Here is a 23,088-nt window from a genome sequence, read left to right on the forward strand (position 1 = left end):
CTCTTATGTTGAACCAGCCTTGCATACCAGGAGTAAATCCCACTGGTTGTGATGTATAAGTCTTTTGATAGGCTATTGGATTTGATTTGCAAGTATTTAGTTGAGAATTTTTGCATCTGTGTTCATTGGAGAGATTGGTCTGTGATTTTCTTGTAGTGTCTTTATCTGGCTTTGGTATTGGGATGATGTTGGCTTTATAAAATGTGTTGGGTAATTTTCCTTCCTCTTCACTTTTTTGGAAGAGTTTAAACAGGATTGGTGTTAATTCTTTTAGAAATGCTTGGTAGAATTCACCTGTGAAGCCATTTGGTCATGGACTTTTCTTTGCTGGGAGATTTTTTTTAAATGACAGATTCAATCTCTTTAAATGTGATTGGTTTGTTAAGTTCTTGTATTTCTTTTAGTGTCAGTGTAGGTTGGTTGTGCATTTCTAGGAATTTGTCCATTTCATAAAGTTTGTCTAGTTTGTTGACATACCGTTTCTCATAATATTCTCTTACAATCCTTTTTATTTCTGTCGGGTCAGTCATAACTTCCCCCCTTTCATTTCTGATCATGTTCATCTGCATCTTCTCTCTTTTTTACTTTGTTAGTCTAGCTAGGGGTTTTGTTATTTTATTGGTCTTCTCAAAGAACTAGCTTTTGGTTTTGTTGATTTTCTCTTTTTTTGTTCTCAATATCATTTATTTCTGCTCTAATCTTTATTAATTCTTGCCTTATACTTGCTTTGGGATGGGTTTGCTGACTTTTTCTAGTTTCTCTAGTTGTTTAGTTAAATCTTTGAGTTTAGCTCTTTCTTCTTTTTAAATATAGACATTTAGGGATATAAATTTCTCTCAAGACTGCCTTCACTGTATCCCTTAAGTTTGATAAGTTGTATTCTCTTTTTCATTTGTCTCAGTATATTTACTGATTTCACTTGCAATTTCTTCTTTGACCCACTGATTATTTAGGAGTATGTTTAGCCTCCATATATTTGCAGATTTACTTCTTTCTTGTCTATTATTGATTTCCAATTTTATCCTATTATGGCCTGAGAAGGTGATTTGTATAATTTCAATCTTTTTATATTTATCAAGAGCTGCATTGTACCCTAACATGTCATCTGTTCTGTTGAAAGATCCATGGACCCTTGAGAAGGATGTATAACCCACTAAGTTTGGATGCAGTGTTCTGTATATATCTTTTAGGTTTAACTGATTTATCATATTGTTCAAGTTCTCTGTTTCCTTGATCTTCTGTCTAGATGGTCTATCTAATGATGTGAGTGGTGTGTTGAAGTCTGTAATGATTATCGTAGAGATGTCTAACTAACTTTCGTTTTGCCAGAGTTTGTCTCATGTATTTTGGGTACCCTGGTTAGGTGTATAGGTATTTATGACTATCTTCCTGGTATATTGTCCCTTTTATTAATATATAATGGCCTTCTGTATCCCTTATAACTTTTTTTCATTTACGGTCTGTTTTGTCCGGTATATAGACATTCCTGCTCTTATTTGGTTACTATTTGTGTAGAGTATCTTTTCAACCTTTAACTTTCATCTGGCTTATATTCCTGGGTCTAAGGTGAGTCTCTTGTAAGCAGCATATAGATGGCTCATATTTTTTATCCACTTTGTCAACCCATATCTTTTGATAGGGGAGTTTAATCCATCATATTCAATGATATTAGTGTAAATACATGATTTACTTGAGGGAAGAAACTATAGTAGTGATGTGGAGAGGGTGGCCATGGTGGCTACTGATGGTCGGGAGAGGGAAGAAGAGATATGGTGTGGGGGCATTTTCAGGATTTGGAGTTGTCCTAGGTGGTGCTGCAGGGATGGATGCTGGACATTGTGTGTCCTGTCTTGGCCCACTGGGTGGACTGGGGGAGAGTGTGGACTACAATGTGGACCACTGTCCACGTGCTGCAGCGGTTTTCCAGAATGTATTCGCCGGGTGCAGTGGATGTGCCACAATGATGGAAGAGTTTTTTGATGTGGGAGGGGTGGTGTGGGTGGGGTGGGGGTTATATGAGGATCTCATATTTTTTGAATGTAACCTTTAAAAGAAAAAAAAATAATAATATATATTAAAAAAATACATGATTTACTTGTACCATTTTATTTTTTGGTTTTCATATCCCATATCATATTATTGTCTGTCTTTTTACTCTTCGTTATACTTTTTGCTATCCTTCCTTCTATACTCTCCTCCAAGCCTGTCTTCCTGTCTTTTTCTTTTAGGCTCTTAGGCTTACTTTAATATTTTCTGCAAAGTTGTATTCTTTTTACAAGCTCTCTTAGTTTCTGTTTGTTTGTGAATGTTTTAAACTCACCTTCACATTTGAAGGACAATTTTGCTGGATAATGAATTTTCAGCTGGCAATTTTTCTCTTTTAGCATCCTCATTGTATCATACCAGTATATTCTCACCTTCATGGTTTCTGATGAAAAATCCATGTCAAGTCTTACAGGGCATCCCTTCTATGTCATGGTTTGCTTCTCTCTTGCTCTTCTCAGAGTTTTTTCTTTATCTTTAACATTTGACATTCTGAGTAGTATATGTCTTGGAGTAGGTCTATTTGGATTTATTCTAATTAGGGTATGCTGCGCTTCTTGAACATGTAAATAAATTTTTTTTATGAGCGTTGGGAAATTTTCAGCTGTTATTTCCTCAAATACTCTTTCTACCCCTTTTCTTGTGTCTTCTCATTCTGGAACTCCAGTAATATATGTGATATTGCGTTTTGTGTTGACATTAAGCTCCCTGAGCACCAGCTCAATTTTTTCCATTCTATTCTCTCTCTGTTTTTTTTCTCTCTTCATTGCAGCTTTTTTGTCCAGTATCGCTTATTCTTCTTCATTTTGAATCTGCTGTTGTATGCCTCTGATTTTTTTTTTTGAGATTTATTTTTATTCGTTTCTCTCCCTACTTTGTTGTTTGCACTTGCTCTCTGCTCTCTGTGTCTGTTCGATGTGTGCTTATCTCCTTTTTAGAAGGCATCAGGAACCAAACCTGGGACCTTCTGTGTGGGTGGGAGGTACCCATTTGCTTTTGCCACCTGTGCTCCCCTCTTGTTGTGTTTTTCACTGTGTTTCCTCATTGTGTCTCTTCATTGGATCATCTTGCTGCTTCATCTTGTTCAGTTAGCTTGTTGTGCCAGTTGGTCATGTCGCTTGCTGTATTGCTTGTCTTCTTTAGGAGGCACTGGGTACTGAATGGGGGATCTCCCATGTGGGAGAGAGGCACTCAATCACTTGACCCACTTCTGATCCCTGCTTTGTTGTGTCTCTCATTCTGTTTCCTCTTTGTGTCTCCTTGTTGCATCATCTTGTTGTGTCAGCTTGCCATGCCAGCCCAGTGCACCAGCTTGCTGTCTTCTTTTCTTCTCTAGGAGGCCCTGGGAACTGAACCTAGGACCTCCCATGTGGTAGATGGGTGCGCAAAGGCTTGAGCCATGACTGCTTCCCCCTTGTAGTGTCTTTTTTAAAGAATTTATTTATTACTCCCCCCTTCCCCACCTCGTTATCTGCTCTCTGTGTCCATTCTCTGTGTATTCTTTTGTGTCTGCTTCTTTCTTTTTAGGTAGTTCTGGGAACTGATCCTGGACCTTCTGGAGTGGGAGAGAGGTGCTCAGTCTCTTGCACCACCTTAGCTCCCTGGTCTACTGCGTCTTTTATTGTCTTTCCTCTGTGTCCCTTTTTGTTGCGTCATCTTGCTGTGCTAGTTTTTTGCTAGGGGCAGCTTGCAGCGTGGGCCAGCTTGCCTTCACCAGGAGGCCCCGGGAATTGAACCCTGGACCTTCCACATGGTAGACAGGAGCCCAATGGCTTGAGCCACATCCACTTCCCTCTAATGTGTTTTTTCTTTTTCTTAAAGATTTATTATTTCTCTCCCTCCCCCCCCACCCTGTCTGTTCTCTGTGTCTTATTTGCTGTGTCTTCTTTGTCCGCTGCTGTTGTCAGGGGCATGAGAATCTGTGTCTCTTTTTGTTGCATCATCTTATTGTGTCAACTCTGTGTGTGTGTGGTACCATTCCTGGGCAGGCTGCACTTTCTTTTGTGCTGGGCGGCTCTCCTTACGGGGTGCACTCCTTGCGTGTGGGGCTCCCCTACGCGGGGGACACCCCTGCGTGGCACGGCACTCCTTGCGCGCATCAGCACTGCGCATGGGCCAACTGCACATGGGTCAAGGAGGCCCGGGGTTTGAACTGCGGACTTCCCATGTGGTAGACGGACGCCCTAACCACTGGGCCAAGTCCGCCACCTCTAATGTGTTTTTTTTTTTAAATTTTTTTATTTTTTATTGACTTTGTAATAATATTACATTAAAAATATATATGTGAGGTCCCATTCAACCCCACCCCCCCTCTCCCCCCCCCAACAACACTCGTTCCCATCATCATGACACATCCATTGGATTTGGTAAGTACATCTTTGGGCACCTCTGCACCTCATAGACAATGGTCTACATCATGGCCCATACTCTCCTCCATTCCCTCCAGTGGGCCCTGTGAGGATTTACAGTGTCCGGTGATTATCTCTGAAGCACCATCCAGGGCAGCTCCATGTCCCAAAGACGCCTCCACCTCTCATCTCTTCCTGTCTTTCCCCATACCCATCGTCCACCATGTCCACTTTTCCCAATCCAATGCCACCTCTTCTATGTGGACATTGGATTGGTTGTGTCCATTGCACCTCTATGTCAAGAGGAGGCTCAGATTCCACATGGATGCTGGATGCAATCCGCCCATTTTCAGTTGTAATCACTCTAGGCTCCATGGTGTGGTGGTTGTCCTTCTTCAGCTCCATCTTAGCTGAGTGTGGTAAGTCCAATAAATCAGATTGTAGGTGCTGGAGTCTGTTGAGGCTCAGGACCTGGCTATCACATTGTCAGTCCAGAGATTCAAATCCCCTAAATATATCTTAAACCCCAACATTAACTGCACCTCCAGCACATTAGCATGAAAGTCTTATGAAGGGAGATCCCATCTGAGTCCAGATTCATCACACATAAACACCATTTCCAAAGAGGGGCCATCTGCCCTGGTAGTTAACCCCATCGGCCATGACCATAACTCCCATGGGTCTCTTTAGCCCTCAAAGGAACCAATATCTGGGGGTTGTATCTGCTTTATCTGTCTCTCTGACTCTGCTCAGTTGTGCATGAGGGCAATCCTTCTGCCAGCCTCCAGACTCTTTTTTAGAAACTCGTAGCCATATAAACTCATTTCTCCTTTCCATTTCCCCCTTACTTTAGGTCAAACAGCATTTTAAAGTCATGGTATTTTATGTAGACATGGATATTCTGCTGATCCGCATTGAACCTTCCGTATAAGGTCCTTTTCCAGTTGCATCATCAGTTGGTAGTTGATAGTGGTCCCTCGTTGCCAGGGAGGCTCATCCCCGGGTGTCATGTCCCACACTGGGGGGAAGGCATTGCATTTACATGCTGAGTTTGGCTTCGAGACTGGCCACATTTGAGTAACATGAAGGCTGACAGGAGGAAATTCCCAGGCACAATGTAGGATTTCACATTCTTCTTTGTGTTCACTGAATATCTTCTTGATGTCGTTTATCTCTTTAGCCGTGTTGTCTTTCAACTCCTTAATTAGATTTTTTTAAAAAGATTTATTTATTTATTTTAATTCCCCCTCCCCCAGTTGTCTGTTCTCTGTGTCTATTTGCTGCGCCTTGTTTCTTTTGTCTGCTTCTGTTGTGGTCAGCAGCACGGGAAGTGTGGGCGGCGCCATTCCTGGGCAGGCTGCACTTTCTTTCGCGCTGGGCGGCTCTCCTTACGGGTGCACTCCTTGCGCGTGGGGCTTCCCTACGCGGGGGACACCCCTGCGTGGCACGGCACTCCTTGTGCGCATCAGCACTGCGCATGGGCCAGCTTCACACGGGTCAAGGAGGCCCGGGGTTTGAACGCAAATGTGTGCACTCATTAATAGTTGTGTCAAATCCTGTGTCTCTTCTGGGGCTTTGATATATTCCTTTTCCTGGACCATGTCTTCCATTTTCTTAGTATGGCTCATAATTTTTTGCTGATGTCTAAGCATCTCAGTAGTTTACTGAGATGCTCAATATCTTTTTTTCCCCTAGGGATTTAGTGGCAGGAGGGTGTGTGTTGCTGCTCTTCTTTGATTCTTGGTTCAACCTCAATAGTTAGGATTTTCCCTGTTAGTTGCTCAAAACTGCTCTGGATGCATTAATGGGTTGCAGACCCACTTTTTAGGACCTTGGGGAGGGAGGTTATAAGGGCTGGAAAAAGCCTTTCGTACTTATTTACAATTAATGTTCTCACATGCGCTTTCTCTGTCTGCCAGCAGATGGCGCTCTTTGGCAGTCCTCTCAATTCAATGCCTGGTTGCAGTGTGTTTGTTGCAACCCAGACTGGATCTATGTGCCTGGAGGCTAAGAGCCTTGTAATTCAAACTTTCTCAGGTACAGTTCTCCAACTTCTCTGGCAGCCCCCTCCCTTTTCCCAGATAGGAAATAATTCCATGCCCCTCTGTATCCTCAACAATCAGTCCTGGTTAGTAAAGAAGGTGATTGGGAGGGTCAGGATCTCTTTAGTCCCTTGCTGGCTCCCAAGGCAAACAGTTACCTGGCCTTGCTCATCCTGGAAGGGCTCATAGAACACAGCAAACCAAATTTGTGGGTGAAAAGGTGAGTCAGTCTTAGGCTGCGAGAGAGGCACGCGCGTTCTCTCTCTCTCTCTCTCTCTCACCCTCGCTCTCTCTCTCTCTCTCTCTCTCTCTCTCTCTCTCTCTCTCTCTCTCTCTCTCTCTCTCTCTCTCTCTCTCTCTCTCGCTTGCTCTCTCTCTCTCTCTGAATCAGTCTTAGGCTGTGTCCATCTCTCTCCCCTTTCCTGGGGTGGTGGATCCCTGGAGCCTCCTGTTTGTAGCCAGCTCATCAACTTGGGATTTCTGAAGTGTCTTTAGTGCGGGGTAGGTTGGGGGCAGTAGCAACCACTGGTTTCAACTAACAGTTTTGCTGTCACCGTTCCCCTCCTTTGTCCATCTCTCTTCTGGGCACTGTCCAGCCTTCGCCTGGTGTCCTAAACCCTAGAAGATCTTTTTTGTGGCCATTTTAGCATGTCCTCTAGCTGTTTTTCTGAGAGAGAAGAAAGTCCCATGTCTTTCTAGTCCACCATCTTCCCAGAAGTATATGCATATTATTATCTATAGTCCATAGTTTGTATTAGGGTTCACTTTTGTGTTATGCAATTCTATGGTTCTCTGAAATTTTTATTCTGTTAACAAATATACAAACTAAAAGTTACCCTTTTAATCACATTCAAATATACAATTCAGTGGTGTTAATTACATTCACAACGTGCTACCATCACCACCATCAATTACCAAAACTTTTCCATCACTCCAAACAGAAACTCCTTATCAGTTAAACATTAACTTCTCATTTTGTTCCCCCACCCTGGACCCTGGTAACTTATATTTTAGTTTCTGACTCTGTGTATTTGCATATTCTATTTATTTCATATGTTACATCATTAATATTTATCTTTTTATTCCTGTTTTATTTCACTCAATATGATGTCTTCAAGGTTCACTCATGTCGCCATGTATCAGGTCATTCCTTTTTACAGTTGAATAATATTTCATTATATGGATATACCACATTTTGTTTATACCTTAATCTGTTGATGTACACCTGAGTTCCCACCATCTTTTGGCAATTGTGAATAATATTACTGTAAACATTGATATGCAATTATCTGTTTGAGTCCCTAGTTTCAGTTCTTTTGATTTTATAACTGGAAGTGGGATTGCCAGGTCATATGGTAATTCTTTACTTAGCTTTCTGAGGAATCACCAAAGTGTTTTCCACAATAGCTGTACCATTTTACATTGCCACCATCAATGAATAGGTGTTCTTATTTTTTCTCCACATCCTCACCACCCTTGTAGTTTTCTGTTTTTTTAAAATTTTATTTTAATACCAGCCAGTCTAGTAGGTGTGAAATATCTCATTGTAGTTTTGATATGCAGTTCCCTAAGAGATAGTGATGTTGACCATCTTTCTATATGCTTGTTAAATAAATTTTCCCTGTCTGGTTTGTTGCCATAATATGTTTATTATGCTTAACCCAATCTAGAGTGTACATGTAGAATATCAACGTAATGTACAAAGACCTTGATTTTGACTCTCCAGTTCAGGAGTTTGTACTTCTTATAAGTAGTGGGCAAATACAATTTTATTTTAACTACGTGAGTGTCGTGAACAAAGGTGTAATTTAGGAAGATTAATCTGGAACAGAAAAATTATTTCATTAAAAATTAGGAAACACAGTATTGTACTTGTGTTTCAAAGTGTATTGAGAAGTGATTCTTGTTCTCAAGGAATCCAATATATATATATATAGTAAGAGACAAGACAAAATGCAGAAAATTATAAATATAAATAATGGAGTCCTGTGCAAATGCTATAGTCATATAAATATTTGCCCAAGAACCTGACCGTGGTTAAGGATTTATGGCAATAGTTCAAAAAGTTTGAAAACCTGTATCACTAATTAGGGGCTGTTGGTTGTAAGCATAAACTCAGATTTTGGCCAACTTAAGCAAAAAAAATTTTAGTTGGCTAGATACCAAGCTAAGGTTATGTGCCAAGTTCTGGTGTTGGAGAGCCCATTGTCTATTACTTCACCAGTATCCCTTAAGGAAGGCAGGCTAGGCAGACCTAGTCCCCTTCCCCCAAAAAACAAAGTCCTAAGTTTTCTATTGTACAGCTTGAATGACTGTCAATAATGAACTGATAAAAATTATGGTACAACTATACAATGGATTACAAGGCAGGTGTTAATAAGAATGGTGGCATTGAATTGTTCATTATAAAATAATTGTGACTTGTCACCTCAACTAAAAGAATGATGGACGTATAACATGAAAATATCCAAAATATATTTAAAATGAAAAAAAAAGTAAGTTGCAATACAGTGTATGGTATCAACCTATTTTTGTGAAATATGCAAAATATTATTAGACCTTCCTTGCCTGAAATTACAAAACTAAGTGGAAATATATTTTGTAAATCCCTTTATTCCTGTTACATCCTTTTGTCTGAACTTTATTCATATAATGTCTGTCCTTCTTTTATTCTCCTCTTTCGTGTATGGCATTCTTATTCAGTCACCCAAGACAGAACTTCTCCCTCACTAGTACTCCCTGACCTCTAATTAGCAAATGCTAATAAGATACCTTCCTAAGTCTTTCTATATTTGATCTCTTCTCCATCAGATTTCCTTTTTGCAAATCCGTTTCTTCACAAGTCTGGTTTTGAGATTTTAATTACTCTGCCACACTTTTCTTTCCTTCAGTCACTGGTGACAGCTCCAATTCTGTTTGCTTTTGTAGTTCTTATATCATGGTCATAATCTTATTCAAAGTAGCATAGATGTGGTTTTAGTTTCTTTCTGCTTGAAAGAAACTGGTTTAAAGTATTCATGCTAAGTCTGATATTGAAAATATCCCTGACAATTCCTTTAAGAGAGTAATTGGAATTTTCTTGCCTAATGAATCACGATGATTAGTCTTGATTTTATATTCTAGCCTGTATTGAAAGTAATCCAGATCAGAGTCAGCTTTCTGGAATATCAGTTCTATCTTATTGACCTCCACCTCCATGTTGAACAGTAGACATTCTTCAGCGCCTAGCTTTTAGCCATCCATATTTCCTCTTTGGAAAAATGTATGTTCAAATCTCTTGCCCATTTTTTTTTTTTTTTTTTTTTTAGTTTTAAGTTTTTTATTATATACACAAATACGTGTTGCCATCACCAGTAATAATATTTTTTTTTTGTGTGTGTCTTGCCCATTTTTAAAATGAGTTGTTTGTCTTTTTATTATTGAGTTGTAGGATTTCTTTATATATGCTGGATATTAGGTCCTTATTGGATATGTGGTTTCACATATTTAATTTTTTCCCCCATTGAGTAGGCTGCCTTTTCACTTTCTTAACAAACTCCTTTGAAGCACAAAATTTTTTCATTTTGAGGAGGTCCAATTTACCTGTTTTTTCTTTTGCTCACCCTTTAGGTATAAAGTTCTTGAAACCATCACCAACCACAAGGTCACACAGATGCTTTCCTATATTATCTTCTAGGAGCTTTATTGTCCTGGCTCTAATATTTTGGTCTTTGATCCTTCTTGAGTTAATTTTTATATAGGGCATTGTATTGTCAGCCAAAGGGGTGCTGATGCAAAATACCAGAAATTGGTTAGTTTTTATAATGGGTATTTATTTTGGATAGGAGCTTACACATACCAGGCCATAAAGCATAAGTTACTTCCCTCACCAAAGTCTATTTGGAGCAAGATGGCTGCCGACGTCTGCGAGGGTTCCTATGTTCTGGGGGCTTGCTTTTCTCTGGGTTCAAGGTTCCTTTCTTCCTGGGGCTGGCTTCTCTTTCCTCTGTGCGCTGACTTCCTGGGGCTCCATCTTAAGTCTTCAGCATCAAACTCCAACATCAAAACTCCAACAGCAGAAAATCCTCAACTCTGTTCTTTGCCATGCCTTTTATATGTGAGTCCCCACCCACCAAGGAGTGGGGATTCAACACCCTAATCATAACTCAATCATGCCCAGATACAGATCAGATTATAAGAATAATCCAGTATCTATTTTTGGAATTGATAACTGTATCAAACTGCTGCAGGCATGATATAGGTATCTTCTTTTATTCTTTTGCATATGGGTAGCTGGTTCTCCCAGCACCATTTGTTGAAGAGACTATTCTGTCCCAGTTGAGAGAACTTGGCAGCTTTGTCGAATATCACTTGGCCATAGATGTGTGGATCTATTTCTGAACCCTCAATTTGGTTTCATTGGTCAATATATCTATCCGTGTGCCAATACCATGCACCTTTGACCACTGTAGCTTTGTAGTATGCTTTAAAGTCAGGTAGCATGAGGCTTTCAACTTTTTCTTTTTCAAGGTGTTTTTGACTGTTTGTGGTTCCTTACCCTTCCATATAAATTTGATAATTGACTTTTCCATTTCTTTGAAAAATACCTTTGGAATTTTTATTGAGATTTCATTGAATTCATAAATCAATTTAGGTAGAAATGACATCTTAAAGATGTTTTTAGTCTTCCAGTCCATGAACATGGAATGTTCTTCCATTTATTTAGGTCTTCTTTGATTTCTTTTACCAATACAGTATAGTTTTCTGTGTACATGTTCTTTACATTCTTAGTTAAATTTATTGCTAGATATTTGTTTCTTTTAGTTGCTATTGTAAATGAAATTCTTTTCTTGATTTTCTTCTCAGATTGCTCATTATTGGTGTAAAGAAACATTACTGATTTTTGCATGTTGATCTTATATCCACCAATTTGCTGAATTCATTTATCAGCTTTAGTAGCTTTTTTTGGGTAGATTTTTCAGGACTTTCTATATATAGGATCATATCATCTGCAAATATGAAAGTTTTACTCTTTCCTTTCCAATTTGGATGTCTTTTATTGCATTTTCTTACCTTGGTGCTCTCGCAAGAACTTTTAACACAATGTTGAATAAGAGTGGTTGGTGACAGCAGGCATTCTTGTCTTGTTCCAAACCTTAGAAGGAAACCTTTTAGCTTTTTGCCAGTGAATAGGACGTTAGCTGTGGTTTTTTTCATGTATGCCTTTTATCATGTTGAGGAAGTTTCCTTGTATTCCTATCTTTCGAAGTGTTTTTTTTTCGAGAATAAAAAATGCTGAATTTTTTCAGATTTTTTTTGCATCAATAGTGGTGATCATTTAATTTTTCTCCTTCGATCTGTTAATGTGGTGTATTACATGAATTAATTTTATTATATTGAACCAGTCTTGCCTACCTGGGAAAAAATGCGCTTGACTGTGGTGCTTAATTCATTCGATGTGTTGCTGGATTTGTTTGCAAGTATTTTGTTCTGGATTTTTGCTTCTAAATTCATTAGAGAGATTGATCTGTAATTTTCTTTTCTTGTAGTATTTTTATGTGGCTTTGGCATTAGGGAAATGCTGGCACTGTAGAATCAGTTAGGTATGTTTCCTCCTCTTCAGTTTTTTGGAAGAATTTGAGTAGGATTGGTGTTAGTTCTTTTTGGAATGATAAGTAGAATTCACTTGTGAAGCCATCTGGTCCTGGGCTTTTCTTGGTTGGGAGGTCTTTGATGACTGATTCAATCTCTTTACTTATGATTCGTTTGTTGAAGTCTTCCATCTATTCTTTTCCTCCTTCCCTCTACCGGTGGGACTCATGGTAACCACCAAGATTAACTCACCGAAGGACAAGATTCATAGTTACTTGCAACAACATTGAGGGCTTGACATATTGGTCTGTCCTCCCCTAGTAAGCACTGCCTATGCTCTCAAGAAACTCCCACCCCTCTATTTGAGATCGTAGCAGGATTCCCTAGGATGGGAATCCTATACCTTCCCACTTACTATGTGAGTCTCCACCCACTGATACAACACACTATTACAAAATGAATACTACACACTCCTTAGAAGTCTGCCCCAGGTGTGCCCTGTCTTGCATGCCCCCCACATCCAACACCTTAAACCAGTAACCTTCCCCTGCCATATTTGCCAAAAGAACATTCCCAACATTGCAGTTGGACATACAACTGCCTTTAGAATCCTTTTATGATTTTTGGTATTTCTGTTGGGTTAGTTGTATTACCCCTTCATTTCTGATGTTTATTATTTGCATTTTATCTTTGTCAGTCTAGCTAAAGATTTGTCAATTTTATTTATCTTTTCAAAGAACCAACTTTTAAAAAAATTCTCTCTTGGTCTTTTATTCTCTCTTTCATTTGTTTCTGCTTTAATCTTTGTTATTTCCTTCCTTATTGCTATGGGTTTAGTTTGCTGTTCTTTTTTCTAGGTCATCTGGGTAAGCTCTTTCTTCTTTTGTAATATAAGCGTTTAGTGCTATCAGTTCCTCCCTGTGCACTGCCTTTGCTGTGTTCCATAAGTTTTGGTATGTTGTGTTCTCATTTTCATTGTTTCCCTTGTGATTTCTTCTTTGATTAAATGATTAAGAGTGTGGACTCTGGAGGATGATAGAGACTGGAGAAGGACTCCACAAGTGCTGAATTGAAGAAAGATGAAAATATCAGATCCAATGCCTTAAACCTGAAAGTGGACTTGCATTGTTAAGGTAACTTGTAGTTTGTGGAGGCATGTGGACTACTTTACTTTACTCACCTTCTGCTTGTCTGGTTGTGAGTGAAAATCTGGAGAAGATGGATGCCAGTTAAAGTATTGACAATGCAATTACATGAGTCAGTGACTTTCAAGAACGTAGCTGTAGACTTTACCCAGGAAGAGTGGGACCTGTTAGACACATCCCAGAGAAATCTGTTCACAGAAGTGATGCTGGAGAATGTCAATAACCTGGTCTCAGTAGGATATGAAATCTGCAAAACAGATGTGCTTTCCCAGTCGGAATGAGGAAAAGTGTGGAGGGAAAGAATAGGATTTACTCAATACCAGAATCCAGGGAAGAAAAATGTCTTTATATATATATATATAAAGACATTTTTTTTTTTTAAAATTTCTCTTCTCTTCTACCCCAACCCCCCCCCCCCCCCGTCTGCTCTCTGTGTCCATTTGCTGTGTGTTCTTCTTTGTCCGCTTCTGTTGTTGTCAGTGGCACGGGAATCTGTGTTTCTTTTTGTTGTGTCATCTTGTGTGTCAGCTTTCTGTGTGTGTGGCGCCATTCTTGGGCAGGCTGCACTTTCTTCCATGCTGGGTGGCTCTCCTACGGGGCACACTCCTTGCGCATGGGGCTCCCCTACGCGGGGACACCCCTGCATAGCACGGCACTCCTTGAGAGCATCAGCGCTGCTCATGGGCCAGCTTCACATGGGTCAAGGAGGCCCGGGGTTTGAACCGCGGACCTCCCATGTGGTAGATGGACGCCCTAACCACTGGGCCAAGTCCGCTTCCCTGTTTTTCAAGTTTTAAAAGTAATACTCTTGTTTTTAATAAGTGACCAATATAAAGATATATAAGGATTTAAAAACTAACCCTGCTAACCTTAGCTTGGTCCTCATCTCATTTCCAGAGATAACGAATGTTAGCAGTCCACTTGATGTCTATCTTTCCACACCTTTCTTCCTATTTATAACAGATACAAGCATATACACATGTGCTAGTTTTTTGATTAGCTTTTTTTGTTGTTTTTAAAAAATTTTTGCTTCTTTTTAATAGCAGTTTTGAGATATAATTGATATACCATACAATTCACCCATTTAAAGTGTACAATGCAATAGCTTTTAGTATAGTCACAAGAGTTTTGCAACCATTATCACAATGAGTTTTAGAAAATTTTTGTCACTCTGAAAAGAAATTCTGTATCCATTAGCTGTCATTCACCATGTCTCTCTAAAGTCCCCAGCCCTAGGCAACCAGAAATCTACTCTTTGTCTCTATTGAATTACCTATTCTGGACATTTTATAAATGACTTCATATAATATGTGGTTGTTTGTGACTGGCTTCTTTTACTTAGCATGTTTTCAGGGTTCATCCATGTTGTAGTGTGTATTAGTATTTTGTTCCTTTTTATAACTGAATAATATATCACTATGTTATGTATCACATTTTGTTTATCCATTCATCACTTGATGGACATTTTGGTTGTTTCCACTTTTTGGCCATTAGAAATAATACTGCTATAAACATTTGTGTTTAAATTTCTGTGTAGACACATGTTTTCATTTCTCTTAAGTATATAGCTAGGATTGGAATTGTTAATTCTATATTTAACCTTTTGAGGAACTATTGGACTGTTTTCCAAAGTAACTGTACCATTTTACATCACCACAAATGTGTATGAGTTCCATTTTCTCCACATCCTTGCCAACACTTGTTATTATGTTTTTGTTTGTTTTTGTTTTGACCAGCCAAGGGAATATGAAATGGTATCCTCAGCATTCCCTGATGCTGAATATCTTTTCATGTCCTTATTGACTATTTGTATATCTTCTTTGGAGAAATGTCTATTCAGATCCTTTGCCCATTTATTATTATTTAGTTGTGTGATTTCTTTATATATTCTACATACAAATTCCTTAGCAGATATAACATTTGCAAGTATATTCTCCCATTCTGAGGGATACTTTTTCACTTTCTTAATAGTGTCTGTTTTAGTTTCCTGAAAACTGCAAGGAGCAATATACCAGAAATGGGCTGGCTTATAATGGGAATTTATTTTGGGATAAAACTTACAGATCCAAGACTGTGAAATGTCCAAATCAGGGCATCATCAGAGATGCTTTCTCACCAAAGTCAGCTTCTGGTAGTGGTGTTCTGCCACATGGCAAGGCAAGATGGCAGCCAGTCTCTGCTGAGGTCCCTGCCTTCCCCTCCTTCCCCTCCAGGCTTACTGTCTCCAGGAGCTCAACTTGGATGATCAAGCACATAACTTGTTTCTTTCTTGGTCTTTTCTCTCTCAGCCTTGACTGTTCAGCTTTCTCCCCAAGCTCAGCTCTGGGTGATTAGGCATCTCACCATCTCACTGGGTCTTGTCTCTTTGAGCCTCTTGGGGCTTCTCTGTCCTTCTGCAGCTGTAGGTGAACCTAGAGTCCTTTCTCTCACTTGGCAGGGTCAAATGGCAGAGCTCCCCTTCTCTATGTCTATGTTCTCAATTTATATAAGACCCAACAAGAGGGTAGAGACCCAACCTAGGTCATGCCTCACTGATATAGTCCAATCAAAAGCCCTAAAGTGTTCTAATCAAGTGATGTAATCAGGTCCTTTAACTGAATCTAATCAAAAGGCCCTATCTATATTGCCTTTATAGGCACAGGTATGGGTTTGTTTAAGAACATAATTTTCTGGGGTTCATAAAAGACAAACCAGGACTGGGGACATAATCTAAAACAGATCTGCCCTTGCCTGCTAACCTTTAATAGTAATTTTTTTTTTGAGGTACCAGGACCAGAGATTGAACCCCAGACCTCGTATATGGGAAGCTGGCGCTCAACCCCTGAGCCACATTAGCTCCCCAGTGTTGGTTCTTTGGTTTGTTTGCTTTTTTTGTTGTTTGTTTGTTTTTAGGAGGCATCTGGGATTGAACCTGGGACCTCACTTGTGGGAAACAGGTGCTCAGCTGCTTGAGCCACATCTATTCTCCCCTTTTCACACTCTTCAGGCTATTACTCTGTTGGTTTCAGGGGAATATTTTGGTTCAAGTCACACTGACTTTTTCTGCTTGCAGTTCTTTCCCCAAATCTGTTGTTCACATCTGGTTTCCTAGCAATTGATGATAATAGGGTCCTATTTCATAAGAATGATTAAAATTGGCTTCAACCCTTTTCTCTTAATAATGCCTTTCTTTGTCATGTTTTCCTTTCTACTTCCTTAGGAAAAAATTGCTTCAGATGAGGAAATTTGCAAAAAGTTTGTAACTACATATAATTTTATGCACCTACTGTGGGTTTTCATCCTCTTCCCTGTGCCCTTCTCTTCCCTATTCTACCCCCCACTGTTGACCTCCAGCTGGATAGTAGATTTTTTCATTACATTTCCATTCTATTAGTACCTGAAAAATTTTGTTATTCATTTAATTATACCTAGACTACCATTTCATTGAGTAGAAGTAGGAAACAAAACTCAGCAATAGGAACTTTTTAGATAAATCATTTAGGTTAAATTTTTCATTTCAAGAATAAATAATTGCTAATCACAATTTTAAATTTGAAGATCAGGATAAACCCAATGTAATCCACACCAGTTCACATCATAATCAAACTTCTGAAAACTGAAGGCAAAGAAAAAGCATTGAAAGCAGCAAGAGAGAAACAACATTTTACTTATAAGGAAACAATTCAAATGACAGTAGATCTCTCATCAGAAACTGTGGAGGCTAGAAGGAAGTAGCACAATGTTTGTCAAATACTGAAAGACAAAAGTAGTCAACCCAGAGGTCTATATTCAGTGAAAATCTTTCAGGAATGAAGGTGAAAACAAGATATAGCAATAGGGAACTAAGAATCATGACTTTTGAGAAAAAGCTTACATTTTTCTTAGGGGTTAATTTTTTAAAAATGTGTTGAAAGACTACATTATTTAGGTCAGGCTTGTGGGTTTAGATTTTTTATACCAATACTGGGAAGAAACCTGGCTGGTGGACCAGTTTGAGCCTCATTATCTAGTGCAGAGCCTTTACCCCAATTGTCTTCTGCCTCCACTGTTTGACTTATGCACACCAAATTTCAGTCTCTGTCTTCATTTGTGGAAAAGTCAGTGACTAAACACTCAGGTTTGGATAGAAATTGTCTTCTAAGTCCACTGGGTATCTGAATATTAAAAAGAAGTAATGGTGTCATTTTCTTTAAATTTTAAAACATGTAGAAAATACAGAGAATAATATATTCAGTACCACCATCTAGATTAACAAATGGTAACATTTTTCATATTAGTTCAGATTAAAAAAAAATTACGGAATACATTAAAGCACCTTTGTAGTCTCAATTGCTCTTTCCCAAGATGTAATCCTGCTCTTCCAGTTGGCGTGCATTATTTTCTTTTGTTTCCTTTCAGTTATTCTTAAATATATCTGTCTGTCCATCCATCCGTCCATCATTAAGATATCCATTTCCCTATATTTTTTTCTGAGGTTTTACTTTTTGAGTTTAGGCATTTAATCCATTTATAACCCATTTTTTTTTATGTTAGTGTGAGGTTGGGACTTAATTTCTTTTTTTTTTTTTTTTTATGAGCAGTTAGCTCATCATAATTCAGGAGTTTACCTTTCCCTCACATATTTGTAATACCTTGGTGTTATATACCATAGCTAAGTCTATGTCAAGGTTTCTTTTAGTTTCATTGGTTTGTTTTTCTTTTCCCAGCATAATACTACTGGTTTAGTAATTATATCTTTATGGTAGGTCTTAATATCTAAAAGCTGTCTTTTTTCCTGGCCTTGGCTATTATAAACCTTCCATATGACTTTTAGAATCCATTTAAGTAACATGACATCTAAAAAACCCTCTTGGATATTGATTGTAATTTTATTGAATTTATAGATTAATTTGAGGAAAAATGTAAACCTTTTTAATAATGCAAAGAATATTGTAAAGCTCCATTTCTTCATGTTTAATATAATGGTTTTTAAAATAACTCATTTGGAAAATAATTTCAAACTTGCATAAAAATTAAAGGAATAGTAGAACTACTATATTTCCTCCATCTAGATTACCCAGTTGTTAATATTTCACTAGATTTGTTCCCCCATTCTTTGAGTTTTCCTTACTTTCCTGGCACAACAAGATGTTCCAGGTTCATTTTGCACTTTTTACTGCCCCAGCCTTCAAATCAGCCATTAGTGGATAATGATATGTATAAGCCAAGATTTTGGTGCTCATTATGCTCATTGTAGCGTGCTTATTGCTACTGGGATGTCACTGTCTACCAAGAGACCTAGAAGCAGACTAAGAAGTAAATGTGTGTATATATATGTATATAAACACAAATCATACACATACTTCAATAGCTTTTTCTGTATCTGTATGTGAGTGTGTATTAGAAAATCATGAGTTCGTATCAATATCTCTAGTTCTAATCCTAGACCACAGGTTTCTTTCTAGCTTGTGCCCTTTCCATGTTTGTAAATAACTTATCCAATAGTAAGAAACCAGGCTCTCATTATTCTCAAGATATTATTTCCTCAATCAGTTTACGTTTTTTGCTTCATATAACCATGCAACCTTTCTCCCTGCCTGCCTTTTACATGTCATCCACCAAGCACCTTTCATTTATGGGTGCTGGTAATACCCTACCTGTGGAGCTCTGTGTACTCACTTCTCCCCATCTCAGTGACTCTCAGCACTGACACAAATGCCACTAATAGCCACATAGTATTCACCTCCTCCTCCTCTCAGCATCACTTGAAAAAGTACTTTACTGCTTAGTTTCCTCACCTGTCAAATGGGAATAATAAATAGTACTTACCTCTTAGGGTTGTTGTGAGGATTACTTGAGTTAATATAAATATACATTGCTTAGAATATGCCTGGAATATTCTATTGTAAATATTTTCATATATTTTATTGTTGTTTCACCATTAAATATTGCACAGAGTTTCTATTTGGGTTAATGGAAAAGTTTTGTAATGGATGGTGGTGATGTTAGCACAACATTGTGAACATAACTAACAGCACTGAATAATATATTTGAATGTGGTTACAAGAGTGAATTTTAGGTTGTATATATGTTACCAGAATTAAATAAAAAAAAGATATTGATTATGTTTGTAAACTGTTCTATTCCTCTGGATGTGATACCCTTTGCTTTGAAATTCAAAGGTTTTATGTTTACTTGATTAAATCAATATTAAGGCTTTGATTCCTCCACATCAGTAGGGCATAACTAGGTTTGAGTCCCCACCCCCTTGGTGGGCTGATAGAAACAGACATAGGCTCAAGAAGACATACAGAAGAAGATACACGAAAGAGAAAGAGCTCCATAGATGCCAGAGGAGAGAACTTTGTCATGACATGGAAGAGGAGAGAACTTTGATCCTGTGGCCTCAGGAAGAGACATGAGCCCTCTGCCAGCCTATAGCTGAGATTGGCGGAAGCTGGACCCATGGAGCCTTAAGAGGAAGAGGGAAGAGAGACAAGGTAGAGATTGCCCACCATCTTGCTCCAACAAATGGCAACTGACTTTGGTGAGGAAGCAACTTTGAGTTGAACTCTTCAGGGCCTTATAACTGTAAGCTTTTACCCCCAATTAAATTCCCTTTATAAAAGCCAAAAATTTCTGGTATTTTGCATCAGCACCCCTTTGGCTGACTAGTACAGACCTGTACAACACAAATAGGGAACCCTAATGTAAACCTTGGACTGTAGTTAATAGTATAATTAAAACAGTGTTCTTGCACCCATTGTAACAAATGTACCACACTATGCAAGGTATTAATAATAGGGTGGTGTAGCAGTTTGATATAGTTATGAATTCCAAAAATAGATACTGGATTATGTTTGTAAACTGGTATGTACTTGGGTGTGATTAAATTATGATTAGGGCTTGTGGGTGGAGACTCACAGATAACAGACATGGCAAAGGACAGAGTTGAAGGCTTTTTTATGATGGAGTTTTGATTTTGGAGTTTGATGCTGAAGTCTTAAACTGGAGCCCTGGGAAGTAAGCACACAAAGGAAAGGGAAGCAGGCACACAAAGGAAAGGGAAGCAAGCCTTGGGAATAGAGGAACCCTGAGCCCTAAGAGAAGCAAGCCCTGGGAAGAGAGGAACCCAGGAAACCTGAACGCTGGCAGATGTCAGCAGCCCTCTTGCTCCAACATGTGAAATAGACTTTGGTGAGAGAAGTAACATCCTTCACGGCCTGGTATCTGTAAGCCTCTACCCCAAATTAATACCCTTTATAAAAGCCAACGGACTTCTGCTATTTGCATCAGCACCTCTTTGGCTGATTAATATAGGTGGTATATGGGAACTCTGTATTTTATGCATGTTTTTCCCCCTGTAAACCTACAACTTCTCTAATAATAAATTTAAGAAGTATGATGTTTTCTATGGACTTTAGTGAAATACCCTTTTTTAAGTTAAGGGAGTTTCTTTCCATTCTTATTGTTCATATTATGAATGAGTGTTACATTTTAAATGACATACTTTTCCTGTGTTATTAGAAAAATCCTATAGTTTTTCTCTTTTAATTTGTTAATATGATGAGTTATATTAATAGATTTTCGAATGTTAAACCATCTTTCCATTCCTGTGATAAATCCAACTTATTGCTGATATGTACATGTTTAACATGTTGTCCAATTCAGTGTGCTAATATTTTACCCAGAATTTCTGTATCTGTGTTCATAAAGTAGTTTAGCCCTTATTTTCTCTTTTTTTTGTACTGTCCTCTTCATATCTCCTTATTTCCAGAAAGAAGTTGATTCTTTTGTTTTAAAACTTTTTGTCTAAATGTGACCTTTCATGCAATTCTTTTGCCATAAACAGAATGGAGTGAGTTTCTGTGATTGGTGTTGTATAAGGGATATTTGCAACTTAAACCTTAGGAAGATATCAAGCATGAAACTGTTTGGCTGCACAGGAGTAATTTAGCTCTCTTGCTACCTCATTGTTAGGAAGCTGTAAGAGAGTCTTCTGCGTTCGGTGTGAGATTAAATTGGATGATCTTTAAGGGCCCTTCTAATTCTCTAACTTTAAAGCTTTGATGAGAACTTCCAGTTTCTTTTGTCTTCTAAAGACTTAGACTTAAAAATCAAATCCTAACTAACTTTGACACATAGTAAGTACTTAAGAAATATTGGCTAAGTAAATGAATTTGCAAAAATTCTTCATGGTGTCTTTTGTTTTCTCTTGCAGTTAAAAGAGCCAAGTTCCAGGGTTCACCAGGTAAGGCTCACCTTCTATTATTATGCCCTTTCCCTCCATACTTGCTGTGATTTAAAAACAATTTAAAAATCACTAATTCCGTTTAATTCATTAGTTTAAAAACTTGTATTGTAAAGGAAATCAATGCTGTTATAAAACGTTAAAAAATTATATATATGTAGTTTTACAAGAATAGATTCTCAGAAAGAAGAAAAGCTGGAAACAGTGGAAAGAATAGTAGGCTTATAAACTGCTATAGTTCCTGTTGCATTTGAGGTCTGTATTTTCAGGTTTTCCTGGGTTCCCAAGATGACTTCCTTGCTCAGCTGACTTTTTATGCTTACCCTTCTTGTACATGGCCCATAATGGATGCTTCAATGGAATTTATATGCCTTTCCTTCCAGCTTTAGTACCACCCACCAATTGTCAATATTTCTTTGTATTTCTACTTAAAATCTTTTTTTTTTTTTAAATTGTATTTGCTACTTAAAATCTTTTGTGAGAGAGAATCATATTGGTTTCAGCTTTTGGCCAGCCTATGGATTGGCTGCTCTTGGGTCATTTCTACCTCAGGTCTAGTTAGCCATGGTTGAACATAGGGCGTGGGGTAGAAGATTATATGATGCAGAATACAACTGCAGTGTGCTACTGCATATCTGCTATTAGAAACAGATGAGGATTCCCCTCACATGGTTGGATGTACCTGCATGTATCTTAAGTGTAATTCTGGTAAATTTTCCATTTTGTTAAGTATCAAGTTACATATTTTTAATGATACAATACTTGAAAGATTTATCTTCTGTTAGAAGTACATGACAGGGCTTATTTCCTCACATCTTCTCTAATATTAGGTAATTATTTTAAGAAGTCTGTGCCAATTTAATGAGTGAAAAATGATAATTTGCTATTTCTTCATTTTATAATATTATTTCATACATAGAAAAACAAGCTTTTAATTCAATATCCTAATGATGGCTAATGAGAAAGTAGTAGGGGGTTTTAGTTTGCCAAAGGACTGCTGTTGCAAAGTATCAGAAATGTGTTTTTATAAATTTTATAAAAGGTATTTATTTGGGGTAGAAGCTTACATTTCCAGGGTGGTGAAAATTCAACTCAAGGCACAATAAGAGGTGCTTTCTCACCCAAGTCAGCCACTGTTGATCCTGGTGGTGTTGAAATATGGTAAAGCAAAATGGCCACCAGTTTCTGCAGAGGTCTTTGTCTTCCGATCTAGACTCTGCCCTCACTTGGAGCTCAGCTTTGAGCAACCAGGCACAGGGATTGTCTCTTTCTAGGCCTTCTGTATCACTTGTCTGTTCCACACTCTTCCCAAGTTCAGCTTTAAGCTATCAGGCCTGTAACAGGTCTGGTCTACTCTTGCGCTGCTCCTGGGCCCAGTCTCTTAGGGGCTTTGTGCTTAGGCAGTCCTCTTTCTCATTGCAGAATAAAAAATGCTGGCTCCCTTTTTCTTCTGTCTTTGTCTTTGTTTCTCCCTTTATATCAGACTCAGCAAGAGGGCAGAGACTCAATATTAATCACACTCCACTGACGTAATCCAGTCAAATGGGTTTCACACCTGCAGGAATGAATTAGTTTACAAACATAATCTTTCTGTTTTTGGGATTCATAAAATAATTTCAAACTGCCACGTGGGATGAATGTAAAATGTGCTGTGTTAAATAGGTCAGGCTCATGAGGTCGTGAGCTTTGGGTCCAGACCACTTTCATTTAGTATTCAACTTTTACTCTCT

General features: G+C 38.3%; 1 protein-coding gene across 5 annotated transcripts in view; it reads left to right on the forward strand.

The window, feature by feature from the left end:
• UNC13B (unc-13 homolog B) overlaps positions 1-23,088 on the forward strand; it is a 293,983-nt gene that overhangs the window by 50,064 nt on the left and 220,831 nt on the right. For 4 of the 5 annotated variants that reach the window (XM_058302037.1, XM_058302038.1, XM_058302039.1 and 1 more), the window contains exon 2: positions 21,329-21,358. In XM_058302037.1, coding sequence (XP_058158020.1) covers positions 21,329-21,358 — 30 coding nt within the window. Of the gene's footprint in view, positions 1-13,079; positions 13,138-21,328; positions 21,359-23,088 lie in introns of those variants that run through there. The other variant, XM_071216839.1, reaches the window with a different exon arrangement.

Source organism: Dasypus novemcinctus, chromosome 8, assembly GCF_030445035.2.
Source record: "Dasypus novemcinctus isolate mDasNov1 chromosome 8, mDasNov1.1.hap2, whole genome shotgun sequence".
NCBI lineage: Eukaryota > Metazoa > Chordata > Mammalia > Cingulata > Dasypodidae > Dasypus > Dasypus novemcinctus.